Source organism: Rousettus aegyptiacus, unplaced genomic scaffold (genome assembly GCF_014176215.1).
Source record: "Rousettus aegyptiacus isolate mRouAeg1 unplaced genomic scaffold, mRouAeg1.p scaffold_m13_p_9, whole genome shotgun sequence".
Classification (NCBI taxonomy): domain Eukaryota; kingdom Metazoa; phylum Chordata; class Mammalia; order Chiroptera; family Pteropodidae; genus Rousettus; species Rousettus aegyptiacus.
The window spans coordinates 33,424,825-33,449,762 of NW_023416312.1; the positions used below are offsets into that span (position 1 = coordinate 33,424,825).

The window sequence follows — 24,938 nt, forward strand, 5'->3', positions numbered from 1 at the left end:
GGAGGGGAGCCAATGGGAAAATGATGAGGTGGGGTGTTGGCAAGCCGATTGCGTGAGAGCGGGCAGAGGTCGAGGGAGAGTGAGCGCCGCGGCGGCGGCCGGCAGCCAATGGCGAGGCAGAATGCGCCCTTGACGTCAGGGAAGGGACGGGACCTGTGCTCGGCGCGGGGAGTAGGGCAGTCGCTGTGGGAGGGAGCGCCAGAGCGAGGCTGTGAGCGGAGCTGGTCGTGTTCGGCTCCGCGGCTCCGCTTCAGGTGTAACAGGCAGCGGCCACCCGGCTGAGAGCGAAAGGACGAGCGCGGTTCCCTGAACGGTGTGAGCGCGGTCACCATGGACCGCCCGGATGAGGGTCCTCCGGCCAAGGCCCGCCGCTTGAGCAGCTCGGAGCCTCCTCGGGACGACCTGCCGCCGCCTCCGCCACCGCCGCCTCCGCCGCCGCTAATGCGACTGCCCCTGCCTCCACCAGAGCAGCGCCCGAGGCTCCGGGAGGAAACCGAGGCGGCACAGGTGCTGGCTGACATGAGGGGGGTGGGACTGGGCCCCACTCTGCCCCCGCCGCCGCCCTATGTCATTCTGGAGGAGGGGGGAGTCCGCGCGTACTTCACCCTGGGTTCTGGGGGTCCCGGCTGGGATCCTGCGATCGAGTCCGGGTATGGGGAGGCGCCCCCTCCCACGGAGAGCCTGGAAACATTCTCTCCTTCGGAGGCTTCTGGGGGAAGCCTGGAAATCGACATTCAGGTTACGGATCCCAGCAGCTTTGCTGAAGGGAAGGCCCTAGAAACCTGTAGCTCAGGGGGGCGGGGGTACCAGATGTTAGCTGGTCCACAGGGGAAGGAAGAGGCCATCATCATTGTGGAAGACGACGAAGAGTATGAAAAGGAAAGTGTGAGAAAGAAAAGGAGGAGGAGGAGGCGGAGGAGGAGGAAGAAGCAGAGGAATGTGAAAAAGGAAAGCCAAGAGATGAGTGCGGAAAAGATAGAGTGCATCCTGCAGGCACTGGAAAACATTCAGTTGGACCTGGAGGCAGTAAATATCAAGGCAGGCAAGGCCTTCCTCCGTCTCAAGCGCAAGTTCATCCAGATGCGAAGACCCTTCCTGGAGCACAGAGACCTCATCATCCAGCATATCCCAGGCTTCTGGGTCAAAGCAGTATCCTTGTCATCTATACTCATGGGCCAGGAGCCCATGACAGAAAGGGGGGAGGTGAGGGCGGTGAGAGGGTGAAAGGGTGTGGGGATGGGCCTCTATTCAAAGAACAACTAGGTGTGGTGGAGGAGGAATGGAAGGAGGGGGGCAGAACATCAGAGAAGCTGGACTAGAGATGGGGCAGGGGGGAGGGGCACACAACATAAATACTGGACCACAGATGGGAAAGGGGGGAGAGGAAGAGCATAACAACAAAAAAATTAATCACAGTTGGTAAAAGGGGGAAGGGTAATAGAGGGTGCACAGCAGAAAAATTGGACCAAAGATGGTAAAAGGAGGGGAGGGGCACACAAAGAAAAACTGACTCAGAGACAGTGAAGGAGGAAGAAAAGGACACAGCAGAGAAATTGCCCAGAAAGGGTGCCTAACTCACACATGGCTCTGCAAGCCTAGGCCTTGAGACTAGGGAGACCTTACTCTTAGCTGGAGAGAAGTGGGCTAGGAAGGGGTTGGAGCCCCTGAAGGGTCAGGAGGAATATCTGGGAATGGAGATCAAGGAGTTAAATGAAGGAAAGACGGGTAAGAAAATCCCATTCACTACTGATGATAAGTTCATCTCTGGGGGACACATTACAGACATGCAACATGTTGGGAACTCATGGGTTTAACATCCCAACAGAATTACAGGGATACAAACTCTTGGCATTGTCATACAGAGTATCCATGATCACAAGCCCTCAGCACCAAGGTACACAGTAGCATTTGGACACAGACTCTCAGACATAGACATACAACATCATGTGGACACAGGCCCACAATACTCAACTATACATCATGTGACTATAGGCCTTCAGCAACCAGATGCAGCATCACTTGAACATGGGCCTTGAGCCCCCAGATACAATGTCTTGGGAACACAAGCTCTCTGCACCCAGACACACAGCAAATACAAACCATGGTAAGGCCATCTAATACAGAAGTTTGATGTAGCATAAACATAGGTTCTCACTACATAGTATCATGGAAATAAAAGTATAGGTTATGTCCCATTGACCTACTTGCTTTATACACATTAAATGAACACAGAAGGAATTTTCCTGCTCCAGCCTCTCTTTTGCTCTGCCCTGCCCAGCCTGGCCGGCCTGGCCTGGCCAGGCCTGGCCTGTCTGGCCTTCCCTTCCTCCTCTCAATGAACAGTCACTCCTTGACCTAAACTGCTCCCTCCATCAGTTCTTCAACCACCCCAAAATTTCAATCTTGATCAACCAACGTGATGAAGATATTTTCCGCTACTTGACCAATCTGCAGGTCAGGCCAAAGAAACTACTGGGATTGGGCAAGGAATCTGGTCCTTGGAGGGAGGCGGTTAAGGGGAGGGGTCATGGTGTGGTGGGGATTCCATCATTACCCCCACCTTGAGCAGGTACAGGATCTCAGACATATCTCCATGGGCTACAAAATGAAGCTGTACTTCCAGACAAACCCCTACTTTACAAACATGGTGATTGTTAAGGAGTTCCAGTGCAACCGCTCAGGTAAGAGGCCGTCCCAAGGCAAACCATGGGAACCTTCACACAACCTACCCTTGTCCAGTGCCCTCTCCATAGCCTCCTTTTCCCCTAGGCCGGCTGGTATCTCACTCCACCCCAATCCGCTGGCATCGTGGCCAGGAACCCCAGGCCGACCAGCACAGGAACCAGGACACCAACCACAGCTTCTTCAGCTGGTTCTCAAACCACAGCCTCCCCGAGGCCAACAGGATTGCCGAGGTGGAGCCCCCCACCAGCATTACCAGAGAAAACCTTACTAGGCTTGCCTCTGGGTACCTGGGGAATTGGGAGTGTTCTCTGGGCCTTGTACTAAAAGCTCTGTTCTTTATCCTCCTCTCTCTTTCAACAGATTATCAAGAATGACCTGTGGGTTAATCCTCTGCGCTACTACATGATGGGAGAAGGGGGCTACAGGGCAAACAGAAAGAAGCAAGAAAAGGAAGAAAGGTAATGGGGGTTGGAGGCTGAGTGGTGGTTTGTTAGTGTCACACCAGATTTATAGAGCCAAAAGGGACCTTTGAGATAATTCAGTCCAATATGTTTTACAACTGGGGAACGATGCCCATAAATGGGATGTGATTGGCTTGAGGTTACACAGTCAGGGGCAGAAATGGGACTCTCCCCATCCTAGCTTCATCCTTAGGAGCCGTTATAGCTTACTGCTTCCCCAGTTACTTACCACCTTTCAGTGTCTGTCTTGGGTACACCACCTCCCACCAACCCTATATTCAACTCCAGACTTTCCTACAGTAAAAACAGAGATGAATGTGAGGTGGTGATCGTGGAAGACTCTGATGACTATCATTTAATGGAAGACATTATTGGCGAGACCTCAGACAGTGATGTTATCACCGACAATGAGACCATTCATGACATCAAGATCTCTGACTTCATGGAGACCACCGACTGCTTTGAGACCACTGACAATGAGATAACTGATATCAGTGAGAGCCTCTGTGACAGCGAGAGCCCAGACCACAATGAGACCACCGATGAGAGCCCTGATGACAACGAAACCACTGATAGCAATGAGAGCGATGATGACAATGAGAATCCTGATGACAACGAGAACCCCAATTACAACAGTGAGAACCCTGAAGACAACACTGATGACAATGAAGAGAACGGTGATGACAATGATGAAAACACTGATGGTGATGACGAGGACCCCGGTGTTGATCATGAGAATCCCAAAGGTAGCAGCCACTGCAACAACCAAGACAGCAGCGACAGTGACAACGGAGATGAGGCCAGTGATGATGAAGATAACGATGGCAATGAAGGTGACAGTGAAGGCAGTGATGATGACGGCAATGAAGGTGACAATGAAGGTAGTGATGATGATGACAGAGACATTGATGACTATGAGAATGACTTTGAAGACCCTGACAAGGATCAGAATAACAGCAACAACCTGGATGACTATGAAGATGAGGTAGAGAACTTCTTTGAAGAAGAATCATCAGTGGAGGAAGAGGAGGGCAGTGAGGAAGGTGAGCTAGACCCCCTCTTGACTTCTTTCTCTTGGAGAGAAAGGTGGCAAACATCAGAGTATCGAGGCATGAGCACAATCTGCTCTTGTGGAGAAAAGAGAAAAAGCATTCCTTGCAACTTTAAAACAAGGCCAGGGAACATTTACAAATGTAACAAAACTAAAGAAACATTTCAGTTCTAGGAGGTGATGGGGGCAGATAGGATGTAACAGAGCAAAAGACAAAGGAGGAGATAGGAGAGAATGGGTGGTTCACACAGAGGGGGAGAAGTAGCAAATACATTGTAATTCACCATACTCTGTACCCAGCCCTCGGCTTCTGGGTACTCCCAGGCCTGTTTTGGGAGTTGGGGGTGAACATTGTGCTCTGTGAGCCCAGAGTAGAAAGCAGCTCATTCTACCTCAAGAGTGGGGAAGGGGAGAACTAGAGAAAGGAAGTGACATTTGAATTGGAAGCGGCATTCATCTTTATTATGGAACATTCTCAGTGGAAGGGATCACATGAACAAGGACCTGGAAGGGTGAAAATACATGGTATGTTGGACAGTTTCCCAAATTGTCTTCTGAAGACCCTTCACCAGTTCTGAAAGCTGCTTTTCATGAAAAGGTTCAGTGGTTAAATATGTTAGGGAAATACTACATACAGTTATAGCTTCATGTGCAGTCATAAGTACATTAGCACCTTAAGAAACCTACTTAAACTTTGTGGAACCCAGCATTTTCCAAGCTTCTTAACCACAGAAGCCATTGTTCACTGTTCACCAAAGAATGCATTTTGGGGAATGCATGTGGGGTTTGAGGGAAGACTAAGTATTAAGGTTTTGTTCTGGCCTAGATGACTGGCTAAAGAAGATGCAATTTCCTAGGATGGAGAACTGCATGGTGGTGAGATTGATGGGATGCAGGGAGAAACAGAGTTTGAAGGGCTTGTTGAACATAAGGCAGGCCTCTGGAGGAGGTGGAAGGAGCAGTAGGACCAACCACTCCTGGGGGTTTTGGCCATGGGGGTTCCTGGAAAACTTCCATTGAGGGCAGGAGAACAAGGAAGGAGGCATTGAATGAGTAGACTCAATCTAGACATTTTCAGGTAGAGTAGGGAAACTGAGGGAGTTCCTGGCCCCATAGGCACCCACCGGATGGCTTCTCTTTCAGAAGAGAGGCAGAGCTATCTGCCAGCCGTAGGGTGGGAGTGGGAATGGGGAATTGGGCTCAAGAAGACAAACTGGGGCCTCTTTGGGGAGAAGGAGGGAGGGAGCTGCCTCAGGATGAATACCTTTATTCAGCTGATATCAGAGCTCAGGAAGAGACACATTGATGTATACAGGGGGAGAAAAAGCTACTTTCAGAGACGTGTCAGTTTTGATGGTATAAAATCAGGGAGCCCACCCTACCTTTCAGTGCTTCCCTCCCACTCCTGGGTTTTCTAGCATGTGCGCGCGCGCGCGCACACACACACACACACACACACACACACACACACACGATGCTGCTTGTTGCAAGCAGAGGTACACAGCCAGTGATCCCAGGCCCCCAATAGCCCTGGTTATGGGCACTGTGCCTATCTAACCACCCTCCTCCTTTTTCTGGTCCTTGCCTCTCTCACCTCTGTGCAGGCAGCGAGCAAGGTGGTGAGGACGGTGATGATGAGGAAGGAATCGAAGACTCTGAAGACACCGACATGGAGGAGGTGCTTCAGGTCCAAAATGCTTGGACCAACCCGGGGAAGAGAGGCAACACTGGATAGACAAATGGCCTCACCCTTGCCCTTGTCGGGGCTGCCTCTCCGTATTCTCCCTCTGCCCCATTTGCCCTCCCCCTCAGCTAGGGCCTTGAAGCCCCATATTGCACTTCTGGGGGGTGACCAACTTCGTACACGGGTTTAAAGTTTATTTTTATGGTTTAGTAATTGCACAGTTCTTATTTTGCGGGGAGGGAAGGGGGGATTCCCCCTTCCTTTTGGCCCTCCTCCCCCGCAGGCTTCTGTGTGCTGCTACGTATTTATTGTGATGCCTTGGTCAGGGCCCCTCTATCCTCCTCCTCGTGCTGTATGGAGTGGACATCCTTGATCCCGAAGCGGGGAGGGCCGCTGTGGCCTTGGGGGGCTCTGCTGCCACCCCATTCTCCCAAGTCTCTCCCTCACCTCTCCTCGCAGTGCCCGCTAGCCCGCCTCGGTGTCTATGCAAGGCCGCTTCGCCATTGCGGTATTACCGTCCCCCTCCCCCAGAAGCCCCCGCCTTGTTCCCTGTGAACCTTGGTAATCCTAATAAAATTCTGAGCAAATTCAAAGTACTGCTTTGAGTCTTTTGTTCCGCCCGTTGTGCCTACCCCAGCAGCCAGTGTCCCTTGATACACAGATCCGCCTTGTCTACGCACTGGCCTCCAAAATGATAGCTGCGGGGAGTTGAGGTTGGCTGGCTCGGGCTGGGCCGCAGAGGTGTGGTGTCAGGCCAATGCGGATCATCCTGGCCAATGACAGGGCGAGGCTGAAAGCCCCTCCCTCTCCCGGCAGCTGCAGTAGACTCCGCCAGGTAGCAAACAGCTTCCAATGCCTTCTCTTGCGCTAGGGCACGCACAGAGAAGCGCCCTGCGCCCTAGAACATCCATTTATTGTGATTCATCTATTTATTCATCGTGCAGCAAACCATTTTTTGGGCCCAGTGTGAGCTGGGTGTGGGGGGAGCCTGAGGAATCCATTTTTCTCATTCACATGTAGTAGGAAAGAAAAAAAAAACCGATATCGGTTGGGACATTACAATGCAATAATGAGAGAGCTCTCTCACCTGAGGGAGGGGGCGCAGCGTCCCTGGAGCTGGGCTTGGGAGAAAAGGCAAGAAAATTTGGCTTAGGCAGAGGAGTTCGCACAGAAATAAGGAAAAGGCAAAGGGAAATTACTATGTAGCTGTATGATGGGAGGGGTCAGGAGTTGGGAGTCTGAAAATGGGTTTTTATCTGGGAGACCTTGGAAAGGCCGAGTTGTTTTAAATGTTGGATACAGTAACTTTATAATCAATGGACACCAGAAATACCTCCCAGATTCTTTCTGGATCATAATGACAACTTATGTAGCCATCCGGGTCGGTCCATCCAACGCCCTTATTTTGCTGTAAGTATGCAGATTTGCGTTTAGGTCGGTCCATCCAACGCCCTTATTTTGCTGTAAGTATGCAGATTTGCGTTTTAGAGAATGCCCTCTGCTGGCTGCCAGGACAATGGATTGGAGGGAGGGAGAGCACTGAGAAAGTGGTGAGGAAAGCTATAACTCAGAGCGGCGTGATGGGGGTGGATATTGGAGGTTTCTTTAAAATAAGTTTTTAAAAGAAGTTTTAGACTTACAGAATTATTGCAAAGATAATACAGAGAGTTCCCATATTCCCTACAGCCAGTTTCCTCTAGTGTTAGCATCTTTCATTAGTATGGTACACCTATCACAATGAATGAACCAACACTAATACATTATTGTAAAGTCCATACTTTATTCATATTATCTTAGTTTTTACCTAATGCCCTTTTGCAGGATACCCTGTTACACTTAGTCATCACGTCTCCATAGGCTCCTCTTGGTTGTGAAAGTTTCTCAAACTTTCCTTGTTTTTGATGACATGGAGTCATCAACGTTTGAGAAGTAATGATCAGATATTTTGTAGCATTTCCCTCAATTGGGATTTGTCTGATGTTTTTCTCATGATTAGACTGGGGTTATGGGTTTGAGGAAGGAAGACTACTGAAATAAAGTGCCATTCTCATCACATCATATCAAGGGGATATACTATCAATATGTTAACCTTGATCTCCTGGCTGAGGTAGTATATGTCAGGTTTCTCCACTGTAATATTACTCCCCCCTCCTCTCCATACTGCACTCTTTGGAAGGAGTAGCCCACGCTTAGGGAGTGGAGAGTTATGCTCCATCTCCTTAAGGGCAAAATATCTACATAAATTAATGAGAATTCTCCCACACTAGAAATGTGTCTATTCTATGAGAACTTTTAAGATGCTGGAATTGACAGGCTTTAGATGTGGGAAAAAGGATTGAGAGAAGTCAGGGATGGCTGCCAGGTTACTGTGGAACCTTTGGCAAGGACCCTTCCCTCTTTGGAACTCCGCTGTGAAATGGTTGGAATACCAGATCTTAGACATACTCCATGATTCTCATAAATGCTTTGAGGAGAGCATGGAGGCTTGGATGCCTCTGTTTCTGACCTGGGACTACACTGTCAGAAGTGGGTAGAGGAGACTGGCCCATAATAGGAACACCTTCCCTCAGGGCCAAAGGTGTAAGTGCAGGATCCTGAGTCAAGGCATCTTGTGCAGAAGGAAGAGACAACTACGTGCAATATCTGGAGCCAGTCCCAATGAGCAGGTGATGAAGTGGAGGGGACTAGAAAGCGGCAGGGGCGAAGGGCTGAGAGTGGGCCAGAAAGAGGTCAGCCTGGCAAGAGGATCCCAGCCAGTCTGAGAATCAGATGGCCTGGGTACCCTTGCCTCAATCTGCTCCTCCTTACAATGTGACTCCCTTGCCTTCTCTAGAGGGCTTCAGTTTTCCCATCTGCAAATGGTGGCTAATCGTGTTGGGGGATCGGCCCTGGAAAAGCAACCTGTCTAAGATCCCAAGATGGAGTCCAGCCTTGAAGTAGACCTTGGAAGCCCGGCCTTCATCATTCTCTTCCCTGATTCCTTTCTGTCTCCCTAATCAAATCCCCAGCCCCTCTTGAGGCTCCTCTTCACCCACCCTGTCAAAGAGGTCCTCTGGCTTCAGGGACACTGTTGGAAGCCAAGTATAGGGTTCTAATATAGTTATCCAAGGTTCTCATGTCCTGGGCTAAGGCACGGGAAGAGAGAATGTTCTTTGACTAGAGTGATATCTTGTTCCCTGTGCCCTCACTCCTCAGTGTATGGTCCTGCCCAGTCTGGGCCTCCCAAAGAAATGGGCTGTTCTAGGTCTTTAAAGTCACATCCAACTCCAAAATATAGCCTTTGCCGAAGACCAGAGAAGATGGCCCCATTTGCAGGGACCCTAAACAGAAACCAGGAGGAGGACCAGGAGGAGGAGGAAGAGGAGGGGGAGGAGTCATGGACCCAATGTGGACCAGGGCCTGTTCCCATGCTCAAGCTAATTGTCTTTGTGTCCTTCACAGCTCACCCCACTCCTTTGCAGCAGAGGGCCCTGCCACCCACTTGTATGACCCAAAGAAGATTGGCAGGGACAAAACTAGATTTAGGACTATCCCTCCTTCTTAGGTCACCAAAAAAGCTAGCACTAGCTCCCTCAGTTGGGGGGTGCAGAGGATATTTAGGGAGGAATCCTATCATTCATTCAGTAAACTTATTGAACACCTACTGTATTATTGATATTAAACTGGGTGATAGAGATACAACAAAGAAACATGATAGGTTAAGTCTTTTGTCCTCCTGGAGCCCAGAGTTTAAGACAAGTGTTCTTAACACTTTTTATGCCACAGACCTTTTTAGTGATAATGGTGAAGCTAATAGGCCTTTTCTCAGAAAACAAAATCTTTTAAATACAAAAAATAAAATATCATTGGTTACAAAATTAACTAATTACATTGAAATATAATTATTAAAATATGAAAAAGCAAGTATGTGCTAAAGTAATATATGTGCTCCTCATTAATTCATTAAATCATAAGATCCAATGGAGAGTCTAATGACTATCATGATTTTAAAAGATATGGGATTACACAATATTTCAAAAGATCTGCAACATCTATAATGTGATATGAAAATCTCTGTGATTTCTATTGGTGGCAGTGTCCCACGTACTACTAATACTATGGTTACTTACTTTCTTTACTGGAAAAAAAAAAGCTTAATTTCAACTAGCGGAGAGTGAAAAAAAAGATATAATTATTTTTCCCATGCAAACTCATGGACCCCTCTTAATCCTGTCCCCAAATTAAGAACCCCTGTTAATAGGAAGGTCCTTGCTATCTCTCCTTCCTTCTTAAACAGCTTTTGTTTTGAGGACAGAAGCCTGGGTTTTATTCTGGGTCTGATTGCTGTGTAACCTCAAGCCAATCAGTTTGCCTCTCTGGGCCATAGTTCCCTGAGTCTGAAACAATGGGAAAGGCAAGAACTGGGATGGGAGAACTTAACTATTAATGTTCCAGGCAATTAATTTACGTTCTCTCATTTAATCATCATAACGATAGTGTCAGGCAAGATTTTAAAATTGCCTTCCCATTTTACAGATAGTTAAACTGAGGCCCCGAGTGAGGTTATCACTTGACCGATGTCTTAGTCAATAAGTAGCAGGGGCTGTTGGGTGACTGGCCAGGTCCCCCTCCTCCTCCATGGATGAAATTAGGAACTACACTCAGTTTGAGCGAGATAAACCTGGCTCAGAAATCCCTGCGAGGAGGGTAGAGCTATGAGAAATTGGGGTTAGAGTCGTGTCTCTTAGCGGGGCGGTGGCTTACACAATGTAGCATACGGAGAGTATGACATCAAGAAGCCGGGATCTTTCATCGTTCACTATCTTGCGCCAAGCCACACTTTAGGATTCACGCCTGCGTATTCCCAGCTAACCTCCCGAAGCCCTATGGAATACACTGGCAAAGGGAATGACGACCCCACCTCTCTTGGCCAATCCCATTAAAGGGTGGGCTTGGCTCGTCAGCCAATCAAAGGCCCCTGAAGGGGCGGAGTTTTCTTCCGCCTGGATTCAGGCCTGGGGGCTTAAAATAAGACCTTTCTATCTCCAGCCAATCCCAGGGAAGGCAGGAGGGCACTCCTCCAATGGGAGCCCGGGAGCCTTACGTGGTGATGGAGCTTGCAACCCAGCTTGCGCTCCAGCGGGCGGGAGGGAAGCGTCCAGGGTGTTCGTGAGATCCAGCTGACAGCCCCTGCAATCTGCTCGCGTGCGGCGTGAATGGCGGGAGGTGTCCGGTGAGACGCTGTAAAGACCAGGGTCGGGGGGCGCAGGGGAAAGAGGCCGGGCAGGAGCGCGTGAGGGGTGGGGTCTGAGCGAGCTCTTAACTGGGCAGCCTCTCAACCGTAGGTCAGCGGGTTGCAGAGGATCTTGCGGGTAGCAGAGGGAGGGCGAGTGCTCCTGCAGCCCCACACTGCGACCAGGTGAGTACCCTGCGAAGACTACCTCCCATTCCCGCCCTCCGCGCCACCCCCTTCCCCCTAGTCTTTTGGAAAACGTTTCCGTGCAGGTCTGCAGCTCACGTGATCGTCTGCGTGCACGTCTGTAAGTCTTCATCTCTTTCTGCCCCGCCTTTCCGTCTCCCTATCTCCATCTTTCTGTCTGCCTCTTTCTGTTTAACTCCCTGAGACATACATACTAGACAACACAGACCTAGAAGGCCGAATCCTGATCCTACCGGTTAAAACTAGCCATGAGGCCTTGAGTCATCTACTTCACCCATCTGAGCCTGTTTCCTGATCTGTCAAATGGGGTCTCCACCTGAGACAATACATGGGCATCGTTTTGCCCAGTGCTTGGCCCCTAGGAAGTGTTCAATAAATGACAGTCGTGATTGAAAAGAATATTATCTCTCTCGGTCTTTGTTTTCTCCTGTCTCTGACCTTCCGCCATTGGTTTTATTTTCCGAATGCTTCTTTCTTTGTTACTGTTTTCCCTCTTTCTACATGTCTCTTTTCCATCTCTAAATAGGTTAGAAATGTATTGTTTTTAGCAACGCTTGGCCTGAGAGCACCTATGAGCTTAGCCTTGGGCTCTGAACTGTTCTATGGGTAAAATATGGAGCATGGACTTGGGCTGCTTCTGGCCTCACTGAGGAGAGAACCCTCTTTATTCCTCAGCCTACTGTGTTAAACTGGTAAAGATCCCCAAGGTGGGGAGTAACTTAGAAGAAAAAGTGAATTAGGCCCTTTATATTATACCATGTTAGTCACCACATGAAGACCGAGGGTCTCCATGTTACATCCCCATACAGCCCTCCTGAAATCCTTTGACCAGGCCTTCTAGAACTCACCTTCAGTCCCCTCCATTCTCACCCTGGCTTCTGAATAGTCTCTTTGTTTTCTTGCCTTGCCTTAATGGTTCTCATACCTATTGGACCCAACGCTTCATCTTTCTAATGTATATTTTGAAATGCCCCTTTCACTATTCTGAAATGAAGTGCATAGATAATAGAATCTCTCTACACACATAATTCCCCCCAAACCAATACAATGTCCTAATTGTAATATAAGGGACAAATAAAGGAAGAGTAATTTTTAATAAAGCAATATGCATTTTAATATATAAAGGCTGGGATATAATTCCACTAGAAGACATAATGAAATGGTCTATGATACTCAAACCTGAGACGATGATAGCTACACATGTGTTGATTGGTGACCCAGAAACCACAGGTAGGGTGATGCAGTTTTCTTAGAAAATGAACAAGTCTTCATAAAATTCTAAACAAAACAAAGTGCAGTCTTTCCTGATGTTATGTAGTTATTGAATTTCCAGAAAAGTCACTGTATTTAAAATCTATGATCTGGCCCCCATAACCTCTCTCACCTTACCTCCTACCACTCTCCTACTTGCTGCTTCTATGCCACCCATCCTGGCCTCCTTTATGCTACTTTAATATATTAGGCATCCTTCCACCTCAGGGGTTTGTACTGGGCCATCCCCTGCACCTGGAATACTCGTCTCCCATAAGGCTCATGGTTTTACTTCCTTCATGGCTGTACTCAGATGTCTCTTTCTCAATGAGGCCTACCTAGACAGACTGTCCTGTTTAAAATTGCAGCTCTCCCCAGCATATACCCTGCTCTATTTTTTCCATAGTGCTCACCACCCTCACATAATATGTAATCACATCTTTATTATGTTTGTTGTCTGACTCTTCCACTCGATTGTAAGCTCCAGAAGGGTAGTAGTTTTTGTCTGTTTTGTGCTCCGATGCATCCCTATTACCCAAAACAGTGCTTGCCACATTGTAGGCTCAGTAAATGTTTGTTGAATGAATGAATGAATGAATGAACAGGTTTTTCACCTACATGATTGTCTGGTGGGACATTCTAAAATTACATCAGATGTGTGGCGCTGTCTTGTGCAGCTAAACATCCCTGGTCCATGCTCTCTAAATGTCACTAATGATCTCCAATTCTTGTAACAATCAGAAATGCCCCCAGGCACCTCTTGACTGTCCAACCCGCTACTGAGAACCACTGCTTGAACAGAAATCTTGCTTTCCTCTGAGCATTCTGCTCCCCCAGCAGCCCCCTCATACCCCTCTTACCAGGAGGCCAGGAGATGAGGGTAGTTATCCTCACTCTCATTGCCCTTCCCAGACTTCTTCTCTCCTTCCCTAAACAACCTTTATGAGAATTAATTATTTTTATTTAAAAATAATTTTATTTTAAAAAGTTGTAAAAATAGTATAGAAAATTCCCATATATAATTCACTTGGATTCCTCAAATGTTAAGAAATTATACAACTACGGTATAGTTATCAAAATTAGGAAATTAACATTGGCACAGTACTATTAACAAAAATGTAGAACTTATTCGGATTTCTTCAGTTTTTTCACTAATCTGTTTCTCTTCTAGGATAGACTTCAGAATCCCACATTGCATTTGGTTGCCATTTCTCGTTAGGCTTGTTCAATCTGGGACATTCCTTAGTCCTTCTTTGTTTTTCATGACTTTGATACTTTTGAAGAGCCCCAGCCAGTTATTTTATAGAATGTGAATTTGTCTGATGTTTCCTTGTGATTATAGTAAAGTTATGGAATTGGAGCAAGAATACCACAGAAGAGACATATCTTTATATCAGGAGGGTTGTAATGTCATTTTGTCCCAATACTGGTTTTATTCACTTTGACTATTTGTTTAAGTTGGTGTCTGTCAGGTTTCTCTACTGCAGTTACTCTTTATTCCTTTATAATTATAAGTAATTTGTGGAGTGATACCTTAAGATTATGTAAATATCAAGCATCTTGTTTTAAATCTCAGATCATCAAACTATACTATCACCCACCCATCTGTGTTAGAGTCAGGTACAAACATACACACATAACTGCCCCTGTCACACCTCATTCCTAGAAGAATTCAGCTACCAGTCACTCTCTGTAACACTGCCCAAGTCCTGCTTCTTGGTGATTTTAATACCCTCATAGATGACCCTTGCAGTGTTCTTGTCTCTCTGCTCTCCTACAATGCTCTTGCCTTTCGAATCCATCTAGCCACCTACTCTGATAGTGGCTCCCTTCTTATCAGTACCTGTAATATCATTGTCTTCATAATCTCAGTTTCAGGCATCCTGCTATCCATCTACTACCCCTAATCTCTCTGGCTCTTTCCCTCTAGCTCCCCAACTCCAGCAAACCTTCAACATTTTTCATTACCCTTTACTTACTCCATGTTCCCGTGTCCTTTAATCAGCTTAGGTTCCGTGGTCCATCACTATAGTCCTTCCCTTGCATACATCCTCACTTCCCTTGGCCTCTGTCACTTCAGCACACTTACCAGGCAAACCCCCAGCCCTAGTTAAATCTTTTGTTACACCTTTATTGACATATATTTCACATACCGTAAAATTCATTCTTTAAAGGGTTTTTGGTATATTAACAGAATTGTGCAACCATTACCACAATCAATTTCAGAACATTTGTATCCCACCCAAAAGAAGCCTCATACTCATTAGCAGTTACTCCCCATAACTCCCCTCCCCCAAGTCCTAGGCAACCACTAATCTACTTTCTATCTCTATTGATTTGTCTAGCCTAGACATTTCAGATAATTGAGATCATATAACATGTTGGTCTTTATGAGTAGTTTTTTTCACTTAGCATAATGTTGAGATTCATCCATGTTGTTGCATGTAGCACTCCCTTTTATTGCCAGATAATCTATTGTATGTGTATACCACATTTTATTTATCCATTTGTCAGCTGATGGACATAATTTACTGTTTCTTTGCATGTCTCATAACTTTTTGTCAAAAACTGGGCATTTGAGATACTCTAACAATTCTAGTATTGGAATCTTCTACCCTCAAGGTTTGCTGTTCTGGTTGTGTGTGTGTGTGCATGTGTGTGTGTGTGTGTAGGTGTTGTTATTGTTATTTTTCTCGTTGCTGTTTGTTTAGCAACTTTTCTCAGCTAGTTCTTTGAATTCTATATTCCCTGTACTATATGGCCCCTGAGTTCTCTGCTAGCTTTTTTTTTTTAAAGTTCTTGTTCTTATTTTTAAGTCTAGATTCCCAGGAGGTCACACCTGGTAACTATAATTTGGTGGTCAGCCAGTGATTAGTCAAATATATTTCCTTAAAGACCTTGTCTTACATGTCTTCCACTCTTTGCCAAGATCTGTGTGAGAAGGCATGCCTTCACACTTCAGCCCGTTTACAAGGCAGCCTTAGCTTTCACTTTTGCTTGCACAGGGCCTCACAATCAGCCACATGTGAGTGACTTGGGCCCTCTCCTTTTTCATTTCTTTCTTGGGTATGCACATAGCTATATATGCACAGACTTTTAGATTCCCTAGGAATATATCAGGGCTTTTCAAAGTTCCTATAGTTGTCTCATTCTCCAGAATTTCCTTTTAAATTCCCAACCAAAGCAGTCAGATCTCTCTGTTGTCTGGAATTTAGTCAGCTTTTGGCTACTGAGCCACTGAGATAAAAAGGGAAGGGGATAGGAATAGCCACTAATTAAAATGCCACAAAATCTACTGTCTTACCAAAATTCAGTATTTTTGCTTGGATAGATGATTTTCATTTCTTCTAAGCCTTTGGTTAATTGCCAGAGTTTTAAGATGATTGACTTTAGTTGGTTTGCCCATAATTTCATTGTTTTAGTGGGATAGCTAGTTCACCAAAGTCCTCACTGTGCCATTCCATTGATCTCCTATTGCTCCCATCTTTAAAAAAATATAAAACTTTCTTCATCCCATATCCCATTGCAACTATGGCTTAATTTCTCTATTCCCCTAACAGCAAAGCTTTCCAAAAGAGTTGTCATTCTTTACTTCTTCCTAATCTCCCATTCTCTGTTTGTTCATATAAAACATATTAGATATATAATAAAAGAATATATACATTATTTACATGAGTTATAAAGATAATAATATAATGAAAAAAAAAAGAAATCACAGCCTTAACCAAGAACAACAGTAATAGCATCTATCCCTGTGTCATTTTCTGTCCCATTCTCCATACCGCCTGCCAGAAATTACCACTATTCTAAATCTTGTGTTTAACATTCCCTTGCTGTTTTTGATATATATTTTTTCCATATTTGTAGGAATGCTTAACCAATTATTGTTCATTTGGCTTGGTTGTGAGCTTAGTAGAAAATGGTATACTGTGTGTGGTCTTCTGTGACTTACTTTTTTTTCACTTATTGTGTGTCCAAAATTTACCTATGTTTTACATGTAGCTATAGCTTGCTCATTCTCAATGCTGTGTAATATTTCATTGGGTGATGGTAAAACAAATTATTGATCCATTTATCTTTCAATGGATATTTGGGTCATTTCTAGCACTTTGTTCTTATGAACATTCTTGTACATGTCTCCTAATCCACATGTGCACCCATTTTCTAACATATAAACCTAGGAATGGAATTGTTGGTTAACAAGACGTAATCATTCAGCTTGACAGGATCCTGCCAAAATGTATTTTAAACTTGTGGTACCAATTTCTATACCGTTCAGCACTTTATAAGAGATCCACACCCTTATCAATATTTATTGTCCTACTTAAAAATTTTTGTCATTTAGTGAGTGTAAAATAATATCTCATTGTGGACTTAGTTAGCATTTTTCAGTCACTAATATGATTAAGCATCTTTTCATCTTTATTGACCGCACATGTTTCTTCTTCTGTGAAATGACTATTAATATCTTTTGCCCATTTTTAAATTGGTATATTTCTCATTTATATTGATTCGTTGGAGTTATTATTTGGCCACTCATCATTTGTCAGTTATATGTGTTGAATATTTTCCCTTAGTTTGTGGCATTTTTTTCTTTATGGTGTCTTTGTATAAGCAGAAATTCCTAATTTTAATGGAGTTGAACAAGTCAATCTTTTCCCTACAGATAGCCCTTTTTGAGTTGTCTTCCCTAACTTGTGGTCTTAAAGATAGTCTTTATTTTCTTTTAATAAAAATTTCAAAATGTACCTTTCACATTTAAGTCCTTAATGTAACCAGTATAGATTTTTATGTGGTACAAAGGTATAACATAGGGAGCCAGTTTTATTATTTCCCATGTGGATAGCCTAATGCTCTGAAGTGCCACCTCTGTCATACATCAAATTTTCATATTTGTATAGATCTGTTTCTAGGATCTCTGCTATTGGCCATCTTTTTGTCCCCGAATGAATACTATAATACCTTAGGAACTTTAGCTTCATAAATAATCTCAATATTTGATAGGGCAAAATCTTCCCATTTTATTCTTCTTCAGGAATATCATATATTCTTGGCCCTTTGTTATTTCAAACATATTTCAGAATCAGCTTGTTATGTTCTACAAAAATATTGAAATTGCAATGAATCTGTAAATCAGTTTGAAGAGAATTGGCGTTTTTATTAGGTTGAGTCTTCCTAGCTATGACCATGATATCTCCTTTCATTTAAAATAAATTTTTGGATGTCTTTTGGTAGAGCTTTACAATATTCTGGATAAGGTCTCCTGTATCTTGTGTTAGATTTATCCTTTGGTATGTATGGTTTTTGCAGTTATTAGAAATGAGATCTCATTATGTAATATGTTTTTTCTCTTTTGCAGGGGTATAAAAATGAATTTGATTTTTTAATATTGATATTATAGCCATTCATCTTGCTAGACTTTTATTATTTTTAATCAAGCTTTTCATTTTAGAATAATTTCATAGTTATAGAAAAGTAACTAAAGAGATAGTTCAGAGAGTTCCTGTATACTCCTCACCATGGTATATTTGTCAAAACTAAGAAAGCCATATTGGTATATTCCTGTATATTAAATTTCAGACTATACGGATTTATAGTTTTCCCACTAATGTCCTCTTTCTGTTCTAGGATCCAATTCAGAATACTGCATTGCATTTAAGTTGTCATGCCTCTTTAGTGTCCTCTGGTCTATGATAGTTTTTCAAGTCTTTCCTTGTTTTTCGTGACCTTAACACTTTTGAGGTGTACTGTAGAATACCTCTCAATTTGGAACTGTCTGGTTTTCCTCATAATTAGACTGGGGTGGTTTTTGGAAGAAACACCAGAGTTGAAGTGCCCTTTTCATCACATCATATCAAGGGTATGTGATATCCCCATGATGTCACTGGTGATGTTTACCTTCATCACTTGGTTAAGGTGATGGTTGCCAGATTCATCCACTGTAAAGTTGCCGTTTTTCCCTTTTCGTTCTCCATTCTTTGAAACGATGTAACCCATCCTCAAAGAGAGGGAGAGGAATTAAGCTCCACCTCTGGAAGGGAGTGTATTTACATAGATTATTTGGAATATTTCTGTAAAAAAGATTTGTTTCTTCTCCCTTACTTGCTTATTTACACATTTATATACTTATTTATTCAGTTACTTGTTTATGTCAGTATGAACTCATGCATTTTTTAGTACTTCAAGTTATAAATCCAGTATTATGTTATTTGTCTTTTTGCTCAAGCTCTAGCTTTGGCCACGGGGGGCTCTTTCAGATTGGCTCCTGATTCCCTTTGACATTCCCCCACTCTTTTGGTTTTGAGCACTTTCTTACTCGCTGGCACTACTAGACGCTTCCTACTCATCTTACATTTTCCTTTCTTGACCCTAGAATCGACCATTTCTTAAGGAGTCACAGTTCTTTTTAAGTTGTCTGTCTATTCTTTTGTTTTTTCTATGTTGACAGCCATATCAGCTATAAATAATAAGACTTTTGTTTTTTCCTTTCCAATCTTTACACCTTAAATGTATTTTTCTGGTCTTACTGAGATGGCCAGGATCTTCAGTATAGTGTTGAATAGAAAAGATGGCATTGGGCATCCTTGTCGTGTTGGATATTTTAGAGGAATCACCATTAACTTTTCCCTATTAAGAATAAGTTCCATGTTTCTCTATGCTAAGAAGTTTTTATTATTATTTTTAAATCATCAATGGATATCGCATTCTTTATCAAATATCTCTCTGTTTCTTACAATGATTATGGTTGGTTTTTTTTTCACCTTCAATAATGTAGTAAACATCATTTATAGATTATCCTCATGTTAGACCACTACGTGACTTTGGAATGACCTATTTGTTAGAATTTTCCTGTAAAACCTTCTTGGTCTGGTGTTTTCCTTTTTTAATATTGAATTAATATTAAACTTCTAAATAAAGTCTTTTCAGACTTTTAAGTAAGAAACTTGAAATCTGCTTCCATGTTTATTTTATATTAGGTTTTAGGCTTGAAATGGCTACACACAAATTCCGATCAAGACTTTAATGAAATATTCTTCAAAATTTTAATAGTAACCATCAACAAAAATATTTCTATATACAAGTAGGTGATAAAGTATTTAAAACAAATTTTTAAATTCATCAGAAATGTTTAACAATTGAAATGATAGCCAGCAGCTTTTCTTTCTGTTTCATTGACAAATATATTGTTAAAATTTCCTGTGATAATGTGATTAGATTTGAAACCACTTGAACTCTCATATTATTTCAAAATAATGATGAAGCTCTTATTTGCAGAACATGCATCACTGTTAGAACCATCACCCTGCAGCTAGCTTGGACACCATTAGAAGGGCTCATCAGCTGCAAATGGATAAAAGTATCTGATATTCGTGAAGACAGAATTTCAGGGCTTCTACCTGGAGCTACACTCTCCAGAAGTCCCTGCTTGGCCTCCCTGCACCCAACCCCACCCCAACTAGTCACAACTTGGCTGTGTGTGGTGTTTCTTGGCAACTGGACTCCTCCATCAGCTCCACAGGCCCCTTGTCCTCAGTGAGCAGAAGACTACAGAAGCTGACTACCGAAGAGACTACAAATGATAGAGCTCCTCCTTGGCCCTGCTTAGCACACTTACCACAGAGCAGTAACAGAGTGCTGGATGTTACTCATTCGTGCTCACCACCTGAAGGGACTTCAGAGGGATTGTCAGACCCTGTTTCACTAAGGGCCACCCTCTGAGGATCTCCACAGGAGGCTGCCTGTAGAGAGAGGTGGCCTGCCTAGGGCCTCTCCACTGCCTTAGATTCTACATTCACCTACCTGTAATCCACATATCAACTGGAAAATTCTGCCTCCTATTTTTTGTTCATTTGTTTGTTTGGTAGGGAGAGTTTTAACTGCTACTTCAATTCCTTTAGTAGTTAAAGGATTATTCAGGATTTCTTTTTCTTCCTTGAGTCAGTTTTGGTAAGTTAAAGTTTTCTAGGAATTGGTCTATTTTATCTGCATTCTCAAATTTATTGGCATTACCTGCCCTTATTTTTTTATTCTTTGCTGTATATAACCTGTAGTTATGTCTCCTTTTTCATTGTTGATATTGGTTATTTGTGCCTTCTCACTTTTTTTCTTGATCAATCTTTCCAGAGGTTTGTCTATTTTATTAGTCTTTTCAAAGAACCAACTTTTGGCTTTGTTGCTTCTCTCTATTGTGTCTTTATTTTCTATTTCTTTAATTTCTGCTCTTATATTTTTTGATCTCCTTCCTTCTACATTTTTTGGATTTATTCTATTGTTCTTTTTCTAATCTCTTAAATTGGATACTAAGCTCATTAATTTTCAGCCTTCCATGTTTTTTGATTTGTGCATTTAAGGATATAAATTGCCCTCTAAATACTGCTTCTCTATGAGTTCAGACATGTCGTATTTCATTACTGTTCGATTCCGAGTACTTCAACTTTTCCATCATGGTTACTTCTTTGACCTGCGAGCTATGTAGAAGTGTGTTTCTAAATTTCTAAATATTAAGCTAAGCAGGGTCAGGCCTGGTTAGTACTTGGATGGGAGACTACCTAGGAAGACCAGGTGCTGTAGGCGTAAAAAATTAAAAAAAAAATAAGGGTTTGTAAGCTGACAAGGTGCTTGCAGTGTATGAGGTCAACCAAGGATTGCCTCGCCTAAAATAAATAAATAGATAGATAGATAGATAAATAAATAAATAAATAAATGAAATTTTGAATGTTTGGGGATTTTTAAATTTATCTCTTTGTTATTGAAATCTGTCTTAGTTGTATTATGGCCAGAGTATGTGGTCTGTGTGATACCAACTCTTTAAAATTTATTGAGATTTGATTTAGACTTAGTATGTGATCAATATTTTTGAATGTTTCTTACGTGCTTTATAAGAATGTATGTTCTCTAATTGTTGAATACAGAGTTCTACATATGTCTGTTATCAAGTTTGTTAATTATATTATGCAAATTTTCTATATACTGAATATTTTGGTCATGATATGCCAATAATTGTAAGAGATGTGTTAATATTCAACTATGATGGTGGATTTGTCCATTTCTCCTTGTAGTTCTTTTTTTTAAATTTTGTATATTTTGAGGATATTTTATTAGGAATATTCAAATTAAGAATTGTTATATATTCCTGGTAAATATGAAATGACCCTCTCTATTCCTGATAATGCATTTTTCCTTGAAGTCTATTTTATCTTTCATTAATTTAGCAATACAAGCTTTTCTTCTTGTTAGGATTTATGTAGTATATAATTTTCCATTCTTAAACTTTTCAACATTTTTATGCCCTTAAGTTTTAATTATATCTTCTGGGAATGGCATATAGCTGGATCTTTTTTAAAAAGATAATCTGGTTATCTCTGTCTTTTAGTAGACAAATTTAATCTGCTTACATTTATCGTGATATATTTGGACTTGTTTCTACCATCTTACTTTTTTATTTCTATTTCCTACCACCACCTTTTCCCTGTTCCATTTTTCTCTTTTCTCGCCTACTTTTTTATTTTTGAGTTTTGTTTGTTTGCTTTCTTACTCAATTTTTTTCCTCCCTACTGTTTGGAATTTACATATCCTTTTTCTATTCTTTCTGTGGTTATCCCGAAATTTTATCATACATGTTTAATTTATAAGATCTAAAGTTAAACCATATTTTAATTGCCCTTTTGAAGAACGCAAAAACCTTCAACTGTAGTCATCCCTCCCTTGACCATATGCTATTGTTTTGAGTATGTCCTTTTTTCCCCTAACATCACAAATTCTGCATCATCATTAGTAGTATTTTATATAGACAATGTTTGTTTGGATTTACATTCTTAGATTCTTGCATCTCAAACCATCATCCTGGGATCATTTTCCTTCATTATGAATACGATGTTTAGATGTTCTTTTAGTATAGATCTCTTGGTGTTAAATTCCCAGTCTTTGTTATATGTAAATGTCTTAATTTTATCTTTATTCTTAAAAGATAGTTTGTTATAGGTATTTAGAAATTTGCTATCAGTCTGATTACTGTTTTTTTTTTGTGAGTGTTTTTGTTTCATTCTGGCTACTTTTAAGATCTTTTCTCTTTTTTTTAGAAGGGGGTGTGGAGGGAGCACTGCAGTTTCATTTTACGATGTTTAGGCATGTATTTCTTTTCCATTTATTCTACTTTGGAAATGTGCTTCATGCCTCTGGATTTGTATTTTTCATAATTTCTAGAAAATTCCCAGCCATTTCTTCAAATATTGCCTGTCTACCATTCTTTATATATTTTCTTTCTCAGAATCCAGTTAGTCATATTTTGGACTTCCTCATTATATCTTTCATATCTCATAATATCTCATTGATATTACCTGTCTCCTTGTCTTACTGCACTTCATTCTGAGAAATTTCTTCAGATATATCTTCCAGCTTACTGATTTTTTTCTTCAGTTATGTTTGATCTGCTTTTTAATCTGTCCACTGAGTTTTTCATTTCAACAATTGCATTTTTTTATTTGTACAAGTTCCATATATTTCACTTTCTAATCTGCCTAGTCATCCCTAATAGTCTGTTGTTGCTTGCTCATCTTTGTGTTTGTATCTATTATTTCTTAAATTTTATATATTTTTTTCAACCAGTAATCACTGTTTGCATAAGTATGACATTGTAAATATTGTTCACATCTAAAGCACATAATACACTCTGATTATATATCCTTTGTTGTGTACCTTTTTGTTTTCCTAGTAGTTGTTTGTTTTTCTTTTGCTTAGTATTATAATATCTATCACTAATTCTTCTCTAAAATTCTTTTAAAAATCCATATCAGAGTTTGTCACTCTTCTGCTCAAAAATCTCCCATGGCTCCCAGCTCCCTCAGCATAAAAAACAAGTCTTCACCATGGCCCAAAAGTCGCTACACAGTCTGGTCCCCATCCCCTTTCTGGCTTCATTTCCTGTCACTCTCCCCATCACTCACTGTTCTCAGCCACACTGGCCTATTTGCTGTTCTGTAAACATGTCAGGTACCTTCCCTCTTCAGAGCCTTTATACTTGCTGTTCTCACTGTTTTGAACACTCTTCCTCCCAGATAATCTGATGACTTGCCTACCCACTTACAGTATGTTCAAATGTCACCTCCCTAGAGAATCATTCCCTGACCAGCATATCTAGTCTTATTCGCCAGCACTTTCTATCTCCTTATCTTGCTTTATGTCTTATGTTTTTCTACAAAGAACTGATCGCCAACTGACTTATTTTATACTTATTTATTGTGATTAGTGTTTGCCTATCCTCAGTAGACTGTAAGCTCCACAAAGCAGGGACTTTTGTTTTATTCACTGTTGTATCTCCAATGCCAAGAAAAGTGCCAAGAACAGTGCATAGTAATATTTAATAGATGCTCAATAAATATTTGTGGCATAAACTGAATTAATTACTGTGGATTATAGAAAAAATGCATTGAGAACTAGGCTAGGCATGAAGGTCTTTCATGCCATGCTAAGGAGTTTGAATGTCATTATTCAGAAGGGTTGGGGCTGCGAGGATAGCTCCTGAGTTCTTTTGAGAAATAAGTTCACAGTTGGTAGGATGGCAACAAAGCCCTATTTCTCAATGACTGGCTCTATACCCTGGGGCTCCTGAAGGTGGACCTGCCTCTTTCTCAAACTTCCCTCAAACTGCTTTGTTGTCATGTCTGCCTGTTCCTTGGTGAAAACCAAAGACCCAGCTCTCACTGGACTTTCTGATCCCTTTCTCCTGCCCTGTGAGGAACAGTTTCCTGGTTCCCAAGCCAAGCAGATCATCCCATTAGACTTCTTCTGTGGTACTTGTTGGGGGTGGGGTACAGGAGCTGGTACAAAGCCTGGCACATAGTAAATTCTATTATAATGGTGGATACCACGGGGAGGTAAGCTTTAGCTAAAAAAAAAACAACTTTGCATTGTCAAGGCTGTAACAGGTTGTGAGGTTTAGTCCTGACTTTTCCCTTAAGCACCTTGCAGACCCAGTGTGGCTCCAGTGTTTCTCCCTGCCATGACTGTTTGCATACTAATTCTGTTGTCTAGTGTGTAACCTACTTTCATAGTTTTTTGAAATCCAGTAATTTCATCCAAATGCCGTCAATATGCACAGAGTGCTGTGGCACACCACCAGAGACCTCCCTCTCTGAGCCAGCATCAATGCATTAATGATCACTGGTGTGATCATCCAATAGTTCTAATTTCATCTGAGCCAAATTGACTGACCACCTATGTGTCAGGCCTCCTACTCTGCACTAAGGACACAGAGATGATCGAGTTATGTTCCAAGACCCAGAACCATAATTTCAGTGTGGCTAGTGTAGGAATAATGGTGGATACAATAGACTATGATATGTCCTGAAGAACATACAACCCAGCTCGGGGCCAGGGAAGGAAGGCTTC

The 24,938-nt window shown here is 42.4% G+C and overlaps 1 protein-coding gene and 1 long non-coding RNA gene across 3 annotated transcripts; both read left to right on the top strand.

Annotated features, from left to right (window-relative positions):
- Positions 1 to 159: 159 nt before the first annotated feature.
- On the top strand, positions 160 to 6,474 carry TSPYL2 (TSPY like 2). 2 transcript variants are annotated; one of them, XM_016132507.2, is made up of 7 exons: positions 160 to 1,149; positions 2,377 to 2,454; positions 2,570 to 2,681; positions 2,770 to 2,915; positions 3,046 to 3,143; positions 3,435 to 4,189; positions 5,802 to 6,474. In XM_016132507.2, exons 1-7 carry the CDS (start codon positions 331 to 333, stop codon positions 5,930 to 5,932), a joined length of 2,139 nt encoding a protein of 712 aa, XP_015987993.1. In that variant the 5' UTR covers positions 160 to 330; the 3' UTR covers positions 5,933 to 6,474. The 2 variants fall into 2 exon arrangements, with proteins under 2 accessions (XP_015987993.1, XP_015987994.1); XM_016132508.2 differs by having other exon boundaries at positions 161 to 1,149; positions 3,447 to 4,189.
- Positions 6,475 to 10,873: 4,399 nt separating this feature from the next.
- Positions 10,874 to 21,118, top strand: LOC107503768. The gene is made up of 3 exons (XR_001595288.2): positions 10,874 to 11,093; positions 11,206 to 11,279; positions 19,827 to 21,118. It is a non-coding gene; the product is annotated as an uncharacterized LOC107503768 (long non-coding RNA).
- Positions 21,119 to 24,938: the final 3,820 nt, after the last annotated feature.

Bases quoted from the DNA above. Each gene is read 5' to 3' on its own strand.
- TSPYL2 (XM_016132507.2), top strand. From the start codon at position 331: ATGGACCGCCCGGATGAGGGTCCTCCGGCCAAGGCCCGCCGCTTGAGC. The intron at 3,144-3,434 runs GTAATGGGGGTT...ATTCAACTCCAG, and splicing joins AAGCAAGAAAAGGAAGAAAG to ACTTTCCTACAGTAAAAACA. The intron at 4,190-5,801 runs GTGAGCTAGACC...ACCTCTGTGCAG, and splicing joins AGAGGAGGGCAGTGAGGAAG to GCAGCGAGCAAGGTGGTGAG.